The sequence below is a fragment of the Myxine glutinosa genome, chromosome 8 (genome assembly GCF_964187855.1).
Source record: "Myxine glutinosa chromosome 8, kmMyxGlut1.1, whole genome shotgun sequence".
Classification (NCBI taxonomy): domain Eukaryota; kingdom Metazoa; phylum Chordata; class Myxini; order Myxiniformes; family Myxinidae; genus Myxine; species Myxine glutinosa.
Window position 1 is genome coordinate 50,317,407 of NC_136268.1, and position 13,983 is coordinate 50,331,389.

At 38.9% G+C, this 13,983-nt stretch overlaps 1 protein-coding gene across 5 annotated transcripts in view; it reads right to left on the reverse strand.

The window, feature by feature from the left end:
- Nucleotides 1-13,983, reverse strand: part of LOC137432479 (hemicentin-1) — an 82,593-nt gene that overhangs the window by 38,100 nt on the left and 30,510 nt on the right. For 4 of the 5 annotated variants that reach the window (XM_078783263.1, XM_078783262.1, XM_078783265.1 and 1 more), the window contains 2 exons: nt 8,738-8,828; nt 5,957-6,067 (listed from right to left, as the gene is read on the reverse strand). In XM_078783263.1, the coding sequence (XP_078639389.1) occupies nt 5,957-6,067; nt 8,738-8,828 (202 nt within the window). Of the gene's footprint in view, nt 1-5,956; nt 6,068-8,737; nt 8,829-11,497; nt 11,603-13,983 lie in introns of those variants that run through there. The other variant, XM_078783266.1, reaches the window with a different exon arrangement.

Here is a 13,983-nt window from a genome sequence, read left to right on the forward strand (position 1 = left end):
AAAGTGCATGATGAAAAGTGTATGATGAAAAGTGCATGATGAAAAGTGCATGGTGAAAAGTGCATGATGAAAAGTGCATGATGAAAAGTGCATGGTGAAAAGTGCATGATGAAAAGTGTATGATGAAAAGTGTATGATGAAAAGTGTATGATGAAAAGTGCATGGTGAAAAGTGCATGATGAAAAGTGCATGATGAAAAGTGCATGGTGAAAAGTGCATGATGAAAAGTGCATGATGAAAAGTGTATGATGAAAAGTGCATGATGAAAAGTGCATGATGAAAAGTGCATGGTGAAAAGTGCATGATGAAAAGTGTATGATGAAAAGTGCATGATGAAAAGTGCATGGTGAAAAGTGCATGATGAAAAGTGCATGATGAAAAGTGCATGGTGAAAAGTGCATGATGAAAAGTGCATGATGAAAAGCGCATGGTGAAAAGTGCATGATGAAAAGTGCATGATGAAAAGCGCATGGTGAAAAGCGCATGGTGAAAAGTGCATGATGAAAAGCGCATGGTGAAAAGTGCATGATGAAAAGTGTATGATGAAAAGTGCATGATGAAAAGTGCATGGTGAAAAGTGCATGATGAAAAGTGTATGATGAAAAGTGCATGATGAAAAGTGCATGGTGAAAAGTGCATGATGAAAAGTGCATGATGAAAAGTGCATGGTGAAAAGTGCATGATGAAAAGTGTATGATGAAAAGTGCATGATGAAAAGTGCATGGTGAAAAGTGCATGATGAAAAGTGTATGATGAAAAGTGTATGATGAAAAGTGCATGATGAAAAGTGTATGATGAAAAGTGCATGATGGAAAGTGCATGGTGAAAAGTGCATGATGAAAAGTGCATGATGAAAAGTGTATGATGAAAAGTGCATGGTGAAAAGTGCATGATGAAAAGTGCATGATGGAAAGTGCATGGTGAAAAGTGCATGATGGAAAGTGCATGGTGAAAAGTGCATGATGAAAAGTGTATGATGAAAAGTGTATGATGAAAAGTGCATGGTGAAAAGTGTATGATGAAAAGTGTATGATGAAAAGTGCATGATGAAAAGTGCATCGTGAAAAGTGCATGATGAAAAGTGCATGATGAAAAGTGCATGATGAAAAGTGCATGGTGAAAAGTGCATGATGAAAAGTGCATGATGAAAAGTGTATGATGAAAAGTGTATGATGAAACGTGTATGATGAAAAGTGCATGATGAAAAGTGCATGATGAAAAGTGCATGATGAAAAGTGCATGGTGAAAAGTGTATGATGAAAAGTGTATGATGAAAAGTGTATGATGAAAAGTGCATGATGAAAAGTGTATGATGAAAAGTGCATGATGAAAAGTGCATGGTGAAAAGTGCATGATGAAAAGTGCATGATGAAAAGTGTATGGTGAAAAGTGCATGATGAAAAGTGCATGATGAAAAGTGCATGATGAAAAGTGTATGATGAAAAGTGCATGATGAAAAGTGTATGATGAAAAGTGCATGATGAAAAGTGCATGATGAAAAGTGCATGGTGAAAAGTGCATGATGAAAAGTGCATGATGAAAAGTGCATGATGAAAAGTGCATGATGAAAAGTGTATGATGAAAAGTGCATGATGAAAAGTGTATGATGAAAAGTGCATGATGAAAAGTGCATGGTGAAAAGTGCATGATGAAAAGTGCATGATGAAAAGTGCATGGTGAAAAGTGCATGATGAAAAGTGCATGATGAAAAGTGCATGGTGAAAAGTGCATGATGAAAAGTGTATGATGAAAAGTGCATGATGAAAAGTGCATGGTGAAAAGTGCATGATGAAAAGTGTATGATGAAAAGTGTATGATGAAAAGTGCATGATGAAAAGTGTATGATGAAAAGTGTATGATGAAAAGTGCATGATGAAAAGTGCATGATGAAAAGTGTATGATGAAAAGTGTATGATGAAAAGTGCATGATGAAAAGTGCATGATGAAAAGTGCATGATGAAAAGTGCATGATGAAAAGTGCATGATGAAAAGTGCATGATGAAAAGTGTATGATGAAAAGTGCATGATGAAAAGTGCATGATGAAAAGTGTATGATGAAAAGTGTATGATGAAAAGTGTATGATGAAAAGTGCATGATGAAAAGTGTATGATGAAAAGTGCATGATGAAAAGTGTATGATGAAAAGTGTATGATGAAAAGTGCATGATGAAAAGTGCATGATGAAAAGTGTATGATGAAAAGTGTATGATGAAAAGTGCATGATGAAAAGTGCATGATGAAAAGTGCATGATGAAAAGTGCATGATGAAAAGTGCATGATGAAAAGTGCATGATGAAAAGTGTATGATGAAAAGTGCATGAAGAAAAGTGCATGATGAAAAGTGTATGATGAAAAGTGTATGATGAAAAGTGCATGGTGAAAAGTGCATGATGAAAAGTGTATGATGAAAAGTGCATGATGAAAAGTGCATGGTGAAAAGTGCATGATGAAAAGTGCATGATGAAAAGTGCATGATGAAAAGTGCATGATGAAAAGTGCATGGTGAAAAGTGCATGATGAAAAGTGCATGTTGAAAAGTGTATGATGAAAAGTGTATGATGAAAAGTGTATGATGAAAAGTGCATGATGAAAAGTGCATGATGAAAAGTGCATGATGAAAAGTGCATGGTGAAAAGTGCATGATGAAAAGTGCATGATGAAAAGTGTATGATGAAAAGTGCATGATGAAAAGTGCATGGTGAAAAGTGCATGATGAAAAGTGCATGATGAAAAGTGCATGGTGAAAAGTGCATGATGAAAAGTGTATGATGAAAAGTGCATGATGAAAAGTGCATGGTGAAAAGTGCATGATGAAAAGTGTATGATGAAAAGTGCATGATGAAAAGTGCATGGTGAAAAGTGCATGATGAAAAGTGCATGATGAAAAGTGTATGATGAAAAGTGTATGATGAAAAGTGCATGATGAAAAGTGTATGATGAAAAGTGCATGATGGAAAGTGCATGGTGAAAAGTGCATGATGAAAAGTGCATGATGAAAAGTGTATGATGAAAAGTGCATGATGAAAAGTGTATGATGAAAAGTGTATGATGAAAAGTGCATGGTGAAAAGTGCATGATGAAAAGTGTATGATGAAAAGTGCATGATGAAAAGTGCATGGTGAAAAGTGCATGATGAAAAGTGCATGATGAAAAGTGCATGATGAAAAGTGCATGGTGAAAAGTGCATGATGAAAAGTGCATGGTGAAAAGTGCATGATGAAAAGTGCATGATGAAAAGTGCATGGTGAAAAGTGCATGATGAAAAGTGCATGATGAAAAGTGCATGATGAAAAGTGTATGATGAAAAGTGCATGATGAAAAGTGTATGATGAAAAGTGCATGATGAAAAGTGCATGATGAAAAGTGCATGGTGAAAAGTGCATGATGAAAAGTGCATGATGAAAAGTGCATGATGAAAAGTGCATGATGAAAAGTGTATGATGAAAAGTGCATGATGAAAAGTGTATGATGAAAAGTGCATGATGAAAAGTGCATGGTGAAAAGTGCATGATGAAAAGTGCATGATGAAAAGTGCATGGTGAAAAGTGCATGATGAAAAGTGCATGATGAAAAGTGCATGGTGAAAAGTGCATGATGAAAAGTGTATGATGAAAAGTGCATGATGAAAAGTGCATGGTGAAAAGTGCATGATGAAAAGTGTATGATGAAAAGTGCATGATGAAATGTGCATGGTGAAAAGTGCATGATGAAAAGTGTATGATGAAAAGTGTATGATGAAAAGTGTATGATGAAAAGTGCATGATGAAAAGTGTATGATGAAAAGTGCATGATGGAAAGTGCATGGTGAAAAGTGCATGATGAAAAGTGCATGATGAAAAGTGTATGATGAAAAGTGTATGATGAAAAGTGCATGGTGAAAAGTGCATGATGAAAAGTGTATGATGAAAAGTGCATGATGAAAAGTGCATGGTGAAAAGTGCATGATGAAAAGTGCATGATGAAAAGTGTATGATGAAAATTGTATGATGAAAAGTGCATGATGAAAAGTGCATCGTGAAAAGTGCATGATGAAAAGTGCATGATGAAAAGTGTATGATGAAAAGTGCATGATGAAAAGTGCATGGTGAAAAGTGCATGATGAAAAGTGTATGATGAAAAGTGTATGATGAAAAGTGTATGATGAAAAGTGCATGATGAAAAGTGTATGATGAAAAGTGCATGATGGAAAGTGCATGGTGAAAAGTGCATGATGAAAAGTGCATGATGAAAAGTGTATGATGAAAAGTGTATGATGAAAAGTGCATGGTGAAAAGTGCATGGTGAAAAGTGCATGATGAAAAGTGCATGATGAAAAGTGTATGATGAAAAGTGCATGGTGAAAAGTGCATGATGAAAAGTGCATGATGAAAAGTGTATGATGAAAAGTGCATGGTGAAAAGTGCATGATGAAAAGTGCATGGTGAAAAGTGCATGATGAAAAGTGCATGATGAAAAGTGCATGATGAAAAGTGTATGATGAAAAGTGTATGATGAAAAGTGCATGATGTTTGTTTGCAAGAAAGGGAGAGTAAAGCTACCCGGTAGCTATGGTTTGAGTGAGACAGAAAGTAAGACCAGAAATCCTGGCACTGAGAGTGTAAGATGGTTCTGGGCACCACTTTAGCGCTCCTAAGTCCGAACAGAAGTACTGCCCTGGGCGGTTGCTGTCTACAACCTCCAACCTACTACCTAAAAAAAATCTTGGCTCCTAATGCTTGTGTGGGTGTTTGGATGGGTGTTTTTTTAGGAGACACCATCTCCTTACTGGATGGCAGTTGGCTCCCTAAGGGAGCTCATCCGCCCTTTGACAGGTATTGTTTTTAGTCCTGCAGGGTGACACAATCAAGTGAGGGTAGTCGGTTTAGTCGCCGACTACTCGACAATGTGGCAGATAACTATAACGACAATCTATACATTAACATCCCCCTATATCTCTCCCCTTCTGTTTCCGGGTTGCTATGCTTCCGTCCTTCCTTTTGTCGATTCTGCTATGCGTTCTTCCCATTGCTCACATCCAAATGTTTCCCCATTGTCAATGTGTTGCCTTTTACCCTCACTCACCTCGCTCTTCCTTGAACCTCGAATTTGCGTCTAAAAACTATAAAGACCCTCACCAGGATTTGTTTTGTGTCATGAATTTTGTGTGACAAATAGAGGGAAGGATGTACAAAATGAAAGGTTGGTGATTGCAAATGAAAGGTCTACTAGATGCTCCAGTTGTAAATGTGTGAAAGCAAAGGTCTGAATAGTTGTAAAGGTCAAATGATCTGAAGGTCTAAAATTCAAAAAGCGTAAAGGTCGGAAAGTTTGAAAGCATAGCTCCTTAAGGGTTAAATGGGTCTAAAAAGAGTAAAAATGGTCTAAAGTATCAAAGGGATCTACAGGGTATTAAAATGTCTGAAAGGTGTGAAGGTCTAAAGGTCTAAATGGTAGAAAAGGTAGAAAGGAGTCTATGGGTCTTAGGGGCTCCTAAAGGGCCTCAGAGGATCTAAAGGGTCTTAAAGGTCTAAGGGTGATAAAGGGTGTAACAGGGTCTTAGACGTGGGGTCTATAGGGTCTACAAGGTATCTGGGTTATAAAGGACGTTGTGGGTCTTATGGGTACAAAAGCTCTTAGGGATCTGAGGGGTCTTGGGAGTTTTAGGGGTCTTACGGTTGTAAAGGGTCTTTCAAGTCTTGGGGTGTGAGGGGTCTTAAGGGTGTAATTAGGGTTCTAAAGGGTTTAATGTAATAAATGCACATACGTACTGTGCGGACAAACAGACAGACAGACAAACAGACAGACAGCCAACCCACTCTCATATAACATATGTAGCACATGTCCAGGTGTACTATATCAACTTGTAGTGAATCTTAACAACGGAGAGGTGAAAAAGATCACATAATGACAACAGAGTGGTGGAAAGTAAACCAACACTTGTTGCACGATACGCCTAATCCAGCAATGAGATTCTTACCAACACATTCGTTATTCTTCCACTCATATCCTGGCTCACACTGGCAGATGTACGAATTCACAATATCGATGCAGGTGTTGTTTCCACACGGATCGTCTCTGTATGTCCTTCCTGAGAAAAACAATTCCCAGAATATCCATGAGCAGAATCTACTTTTAAAATTGCTGCAAATGAAGCAAGAGTTTTTCCTTCAAATAATGAGAATATAAAGCTCAGACAAATAATCGTGGAAATTATATTTCATTCATTCTACAGTATGTTCCACTTGAGGATCTTTTTGGAAGAATTTATTTTTATAAGTGTTATAAAGGTGTCTCTCTGTCTGTCTAGTTTTCTATCTCCTTTCTCGCTGCTTTGCTCATCTTCACCAAACTTCATAAGTATAATTAACAATATCTTACAATTGCGCTTATGTGATACAAATTCACTTGACTCCTCCATTTATTCTGTCCGGCCTAGTCAAAAGTAGACTTGTCCAAGCATTTGCCAAGCCAGATGCCATTAGGATTGTTGGGCCGGCGCTTAAAGCCCAACCATCACTGCATTCTAGTTACCCTCGCCAGAGGAGAAGGTATTGCATTTGAGTCCGTTTGTCTGTCTGTTTGTCTGTTTGTTTGTTTGTTTGTTTGTCCGCACAGAATAAATATGATTTTCTCTGCGACCGTTGGTCCGATTGACAGGAAATTTTCACCATAGGTGCAACTCCACCTGTGTAATTTTTTAATGATAATTATGACGTCATAGGTCACGTGGTTCGGCCGCCATCTTGGAAAAACCGAAAAGAATTGCACCTCTATATCTCCGAAAGCGCTGAATAGAAAAAATTGAGACATGGCTCATTGTAAAGAACTCTCCATGGGGAATAAAATATGTTAGTAATGATGTCATAGGTGCCTTCATTATGACGTCATAATTCGACAAGTACAAAACTTCATCCGATCAAGATGAAATTTCTTGAGCATAATCTAGGAATAAATTATTTTAGAATTTTTTTTAAATGACGTCATCGGTCACGTGGTTCGGCCGTTATATTTGTTTTAACACAAAAGCCTTAAAACCTACTGAAAATACATCCTGGCAAGGATTGGCAATCTCTGATTGCTCTTTTTCTTTTTTTCTGCTGTTAGTTAGAAAAGGCCAACCCCCGCTTTGCGGGGAAAAATGGCCTCTAAACGGTGGTTTAGTGTTGTTTTCTGGCTCTCCTATTCCATCAAATGTCATTCCATCCCATTGATCATCCTTGATGGGTATATCCTGTAATTTTAGAAATATTGAAAAGAACAGTGCAAAGGTATAGTAATTCACTTTACATTTATTATTACTTGCAAAATCGAAGATTTTTCAAGTACATTGGTCGGTAGACTGTTATTCTGTCTGTTTGTTTGTCTGTTTGTCACTCGCCTACAGGTCACAATTCTAAACTAATCATAATGAAACTTGACCAATTGTAGAGGTCGTTACAACTGAGAAGCCTATTGATTTTGAGGTCAAAGGTCATCTTGAGGTCAGATTTCTAAAATCGTCATTTTTCATCCGATTGACTTGAAAGTTGAACAGCATTTGCACATTGAGTCACTGAATTGGGAAACCAACTATTTTAAGTAAAAAGGTCAAAGGTCAACTCGAGGCCAAACTTCTAAAATCATCAATTTTCATCTTAAAAATCATCAATTTTCATCTGATTGACTCGAGCTTTGATTAAGATCGTCAAATGGATTCTTAATGAAATGAGCAATTTGATGTCTCCATGGCAACTTTTTGGGGGGAGGGGGGTTAGGGGTGGATTTTGAGGAGGGGGGGGGGGAGTATCGTGCTCTGCATGATGTCTTCCTTGTTTTTTTAAATTCGGCATTCCCAAAAAAGAATTCACACGTACATTGAGTGTTTGCTTTGAGGTGGTTACAAATTTAGGAAAGACAAGTCAGGAGACGACGATGGTTCACGAGCGAGCGGTATTCAATGACAAAGGACAGACTATAACCAAAACAGGCCCGGATAGGCCAGGCCCGAAAATGTCAAAACGAAGGTTACTGACCTTGAAATGAGATAGAAAATAATGTATAATCAGTTATGAGGTTAGTTAGCGACACAATACCGAAAATTCGGTTCGATTCCGACAACTTTGAAACTTTGACCTTTGTGACCTTAAAAGGTCGAAGATTCTGAAATTTGTTGGAAAACTTGTATTTCATGATGTATGTGATAATATAAGATCATGTACGACATTTCACCCTATCAGGAAGCAAACAATGTAATAAAACCATCAAAAATCGACTTTTCTAAATTTCGTGACCTTGTGACCTTGACCTTGGGGCGAAAATGAAAAATTGAGCTCCGTGGGGCTAGACACATGACATTGGCCTAAACAAATACCGAAACCCCTGTCAGATTCCACCAACTCCCTCGGAGAAGATGCAGCTTGAACTCGATTACCCCATAAAAAGACATCTTTTTCGGGCGTCGCTCCGCCCACAACGGGCGCAATACGCCCACTCTAGGCAGGACACAACAAGATCATGATATCAACCTCCCACCCAAATTTCATCAAGATCGGATGATATCATCGGGTAGTTATGCTGTGGACAGACAGACAGACACACAGACAGACACACACCCATGACGAATATAGTGGTCACTCTGTTTGATAACTCGTGAACCAATATTTGTACTATATTATCATGCTATGAGAAAAAAAATACCATGCGCAGAACACAAATTTAATTGAAAATCTCAAAAAAACCTTTTGATTCCTCAAAGTAGAAACATCTCGCTGTGACTCACCGACAGCTGTTTCAGTTGTGAAAGGAAAAGTTGCAGTGACGCAAATCACAATGAAAAGCGGTGCCTTCAGCATGGTGAGGCCACTCGGAATCTGGAATGAAGGTTGATTCATTATTTATATATTCATTCAATTTGAAAAGTGAAAAATGTGAGCTCATAAAGATTACAACATTGACATGAGAAAGAAACGTATAACCAACACTGGAGAACTTTGGAAAGGTTTTCTGAAGGTGTTTTAATGGGTTGTGATATTATACAGTGCCGAAAGAAAGTCTACACCCCCTTTCAAAATTTTCATCTTTTGTTGTCTGGTAGCCTGGAATTAAATTGCATTAAATCGGACTTTTCCACCTTTCCTTACGTATCGTAACCCACAACTTCCAAGTGAAAAACAAATTCGACAAATTTTAGAAAATTGATTTAAAATATAAAGCTTGAATATAATCGTTTGGAGGATTCATCGAACAATTCTTGTCTTGTTAATTCTTAATTAATTCTTGTCTAACACAATTGGCAAATTCCTAATTGGAGTTAAAAAAATTTTTTTATGAGTGGGTGGACTTTTAAGAAGAGATTAACAGACAGTGATGTCTTCATGAGAGAGATGTCCGCAGACCATCATGATAGACCACTACCCGAAAGGAGTAAAATATATTGGTTTGAATTTGGATTGAAAAATCAACTGGAAGTCATTCTGCAGTGGGAAACGTGTTACCATTTATGATTTCGATTCAAATGAACAAGTATCTGCCATAGGTCTCATAATGACTAAATATCTATAGGGAGGACTGCTGTTAACAATACACAATACTCGGAAGATCATGAACATCCTCCATAGCATATACTACTTTGTCATACAGGACGGGGTGACAAGACAACTGACCTCCTTGTGGTTCACCCTGTAAGACATCGAGTCGACCAACGGGTTGTGATCGTTTGTTTGGATCCATTTGATATTCTTCTTAATCTGGACTATTCTTCCTGTGAATTTGAAAAGTCGAGCTACATTTCCAGGCTGCGGCTACCACTGAGAAGCTTCCACCCCTAGCACACATCATGGCTAAGCTACCTATGTGAAATCTAACACTGGGGATTTCAGGGTAGTTTCTACCTTCCAGTCAAATGCTGGCCTCCAATAGCACGTTATCCGCGTCCAGGGTCTACATGTTTCCAATGTGTACGAACCCCCACCACTAACACTCAGGTGTGATGACCTGCCCACAGGCCCCTCACCGGGATCTTGTTACAAGAGATTTTAACTGCCCACTTATTGAATGGGGGTACAACTACTCTTCTTCTGATGGAGAAGCTCCGTGTGACTGGGCATCCAAGTCTATCCTCCAGCTGTTATTTGATAGATGAGAACCAGCAACTTTATTCTAAAGGCGATAGAGCACTCATGCCAATCCTGACCTGGTCTGATGGCAGGGTGATCCCTCTACCACTCCAAAAAGGTCAGTGCTAGATTGCTTTCTATGGGATTTTAAATGCTATCATCATTATTATAAAATACCTATGTATGTATATGCATTGGCATACTGGAAACCAGTGAAGTGCATTGAGTATTGAAGTGATGTGATGAAATATCCGAGCTTGACTTACAAGCTTGACTTACTTGACTTACAATGTTCTCCCCTATGGGCTGGTGCTCCTGCCTCACACCTGGCTCGGCTTCACGCTGTTGAATCCAAAGCTTTCAGAATCATTGGAATCTCCCGCGATGAAGCTATCTCTGAGGGCCTTTCACTCACTCACCGCAGGCAGGTAGGTGGTCTTTCTGTCTTCTACCGACTCCTCTCCGGCCTTGCTCCCCCAGCTCTCTCTGTGCTCTGTCCCCCAAATATTCCTACAGGTCGCACAAGATCTGCCAGCCACCCTCTGATGGTTAAACTGCCGAAATCTCGGCTCTCTGCTCACCTTCACTCTTTCATTCCTCTTTTCTCCCGCCTCTGGAACAAACTCCCTCACTCCCTTCAATCACACTCCTCCCTCCAGGTCTTTAAAACAGCTGTTCACCACCATCTCTTATCTTCCCCCATCCAAAACCTTGATCTTTTCTACCCCCACTAATTCACCCCAGATCCACCTTGTTTGAAATTCCAACTTCTTTCCTGGAAGTCTTGGCAGTGTCCATATGTTTTATACCTCTCCCACCCCCCCCCCCCCCTTCCCATGCCTCCCCCCCAAAGCCCTCTCCCTCCCACAGTTCTCTCGATGTCATCATGTCTCTCGGTCCCTGCTCTCAAATGTTGTGTTTGTGTCCTTCCCCCTCTCTCCCCATCTTGTCTACCGCTCCCGATGTTATTTGTTTTGTGTGACTGTTTGTCTTTCTGTGTGATTAATGTTCGCTCTTTCACGAGCCTCGATCTTGTATACAAAAAAAAAAAAAAAGCATGGTTACCTTTATTACCTCTGCCACCATTAACTCATAACAGTAGCAAAACTAGAAAGCATCTGAAAATGCAAAGCCCGTCCGCATACATTTCTATTGAGATGTCTTCGTCTTCTTCCGTATGTTCAAAATAACGAAAACAGTTTTTTTTTAAATACAAAAGGAAAATTGATGATTTTATGCAGCCTTGACATTTGAGCTTTAGATTAAAAAAAAAAAATCAGCTTCTAGCTTTTGATTGGTGAACCAATTCTGTTACCTAATATGCAAATTCTTAAAAATTCAGGTCAGTTGAATGAAAAGTGATGATTTAATGCAACCTTGACCTTTGAACTTTTGATCTAAAACAAAAAACAATCACCTCCTACCTTTTGATTAGTGAACCAACTCAGTGACCCGATGAGGAAATTCTTTAAATTTCAGGTCAATCGGGTGAAAATTAGTGATTTTACGCAACCTTGACCTTTGACCTTTTGTTCTAAAAAAAAAAACAGTCGACCTTTCGATTAGTGAACCAATTCAGTGACACAATATGCAAATTCTTAAAATTTCTGGTCAACCGGATGAAAATTGACGATTTTATGTGACACTGACCTTTGACCTTTTGACCAAATTATTAATTTGCCTTCTCCGTATTATAATAAAGCTTTGGTGAAAATTTGATGACAAAAACTCAAATAGGAAAAAAGTTACCGGCCGGACAGACACACATACATAGACAGACAGACACACCGACAGACACACATACACAGACAGACAGACACACCGACAGACAGACACACAGAAGTGATTGCAAAACCCTGTCTCTTACTGTTCAGGGGATGGGCTAATTAAGTCCTTCGTAATATGGCCTTCACGAAGTCAGGGCCACGATCATCAGGGTAGATCTGGGAAAGTTGATACTGAAGTCTGTGAAATATCATCAGGGTAGATCTGGGAAAGTTGATACTGAAGTCTGTGAAATATCATCAGGGTAGATCTGGGAAAGTTGATACTGAAGTCTGTGAAATATCATCAGGGTAGATCTGGGAAAGTTGATACTGAAGTCTGTAAAATATCATCAGGGTAGATCTGGGAAAGTTGATACTGAAGTCTGTGAAATATCATCAGGGTAGATCTGGGAAGGTTGATACTGAAGTCTGTGAAATATCATCGGGGTAGATCTGGGAAAGTGGATACTGTAGTCTGTGAAATATCATCGGGGTAGATCTGGGAAAGTGGATACTGTAGTCTGTGAAATATCATCGGGGTAGATCTGGGAAAGTTGATACTGAAGTCTGTGAAATATCATCGGGGTAGATCTGGGAAAGTGGATACTGTAGTCTGTGAAATATCATCAGGGTAGATCTGGGAAAGTGGATACTGTAGTCTGTGAAATATCATCGGGGTAGATCTGGGAAAGTTGATACTGAAGTCTGTGAAATATCATCAGGGTAGATCTGGGAAAGTTGAAACTGAAGTCTGTGAAATATCATCAGGGTAGATCTGGGAAAGTTGATACTGAAGTCTGTAAAATATCATCAGGGTAGATCTGGGAAGGTTGATACTGAAGTCTGTAAAATATCATCAGAGTAGATCTGGGAAGGTTGATACTGAAGTCTGTAAAATATCATCAGGGTAGATCTAGAAAAGTTGATACTGAAGTCTGTGAAATATCATCAGGGTAGATCTGGGAAAGTTGATACTGAAGTCTGTAAAATATCATCAGGGTAGATCTAGAAAAGTTGATACTGAAGTCTGTGAAATATCATCAGGGTAGATCTGGGAAAGTTGATACTGAAGTCTGTGAAATATCATCAGGGTAGATCTGGGAAGGTTGATACTGAAGTCTGTGAATATCATCGGGGTAGATCTGGGAAAGTGGATACTGTAGTCTGTGAAATATCATCAGGGTAGATCTGGGAAAGTGGATACTGTAGTCTGTGAAATATCATCAGGGTAGATCTGGGAAAGTTGATACTGAAGTCTGTGAAATATCATCAGGGTAGATCTGGGAAAGTTGATACTGAAGTCTGTGAAATATCATCAGAGTAGATCTGGGAAGGTTGATACTGAAGTCTGTGAAATATCATCAGGGTAGATCTGGGAAAGTGGATACTGTAGTCTGTGAAATATCATCAGGGTAGATCTGGGAAAGTTGATACTGAAGTCTGTGAAATATCATCAGAGTAGATCTGGGAAGGTTGATACTGAAGTCTGTGAAATATCATCAGGGTAGATCTGGGAAGGTTGATACTGAAGTATGTGAAATATCATCAGGGTAGATCTGGGAAAGTTGATACTGAAGTCTGTGAAATATCATCAGGGTAGATCTGGGAAGGTTGATACTGAAGTCTGTGAAATATCATCAGGGTAGATCTGGGAAAGTTGATACTGTAGTCTGTGAAATATCATCAGGGTAGATCTGGGAAAGTTGATACTGAAGTCTGTGAAATATCATCAGGGTAGATCTGGGAAAGTTGATACTGAAGTCTGTGAAATATCATCAGGGTAGATCTGGGAAGGTTGATACTGAAGTCTGTGAAATATCATCAGGGGTAGATCTGGGAAGGTTGATACTGAAGTCTGTGAAATATCATCAGGGGTAGATCTGGGAAAGTTGATACTGAAGTCTGTGAAATATCATCAGGGTAGATCTGGGAAAGTTGATACTGAAGTCTGTGAAATATCATCAGGGTAGATCTGGGAAAGTTGATACTGAAGTCTGTGAAATATCATCAGGGTAGATCTGGGAAAGTTGATACTGAAGTCTGTGAAATATCATCAGGGTAGATCTGGGAAAGTTGATACTGAAGTCTGTAAAATGTCATCGGGGTAGATCTGGGAAGGTTGATACTGAAGTCTGTGAAATATC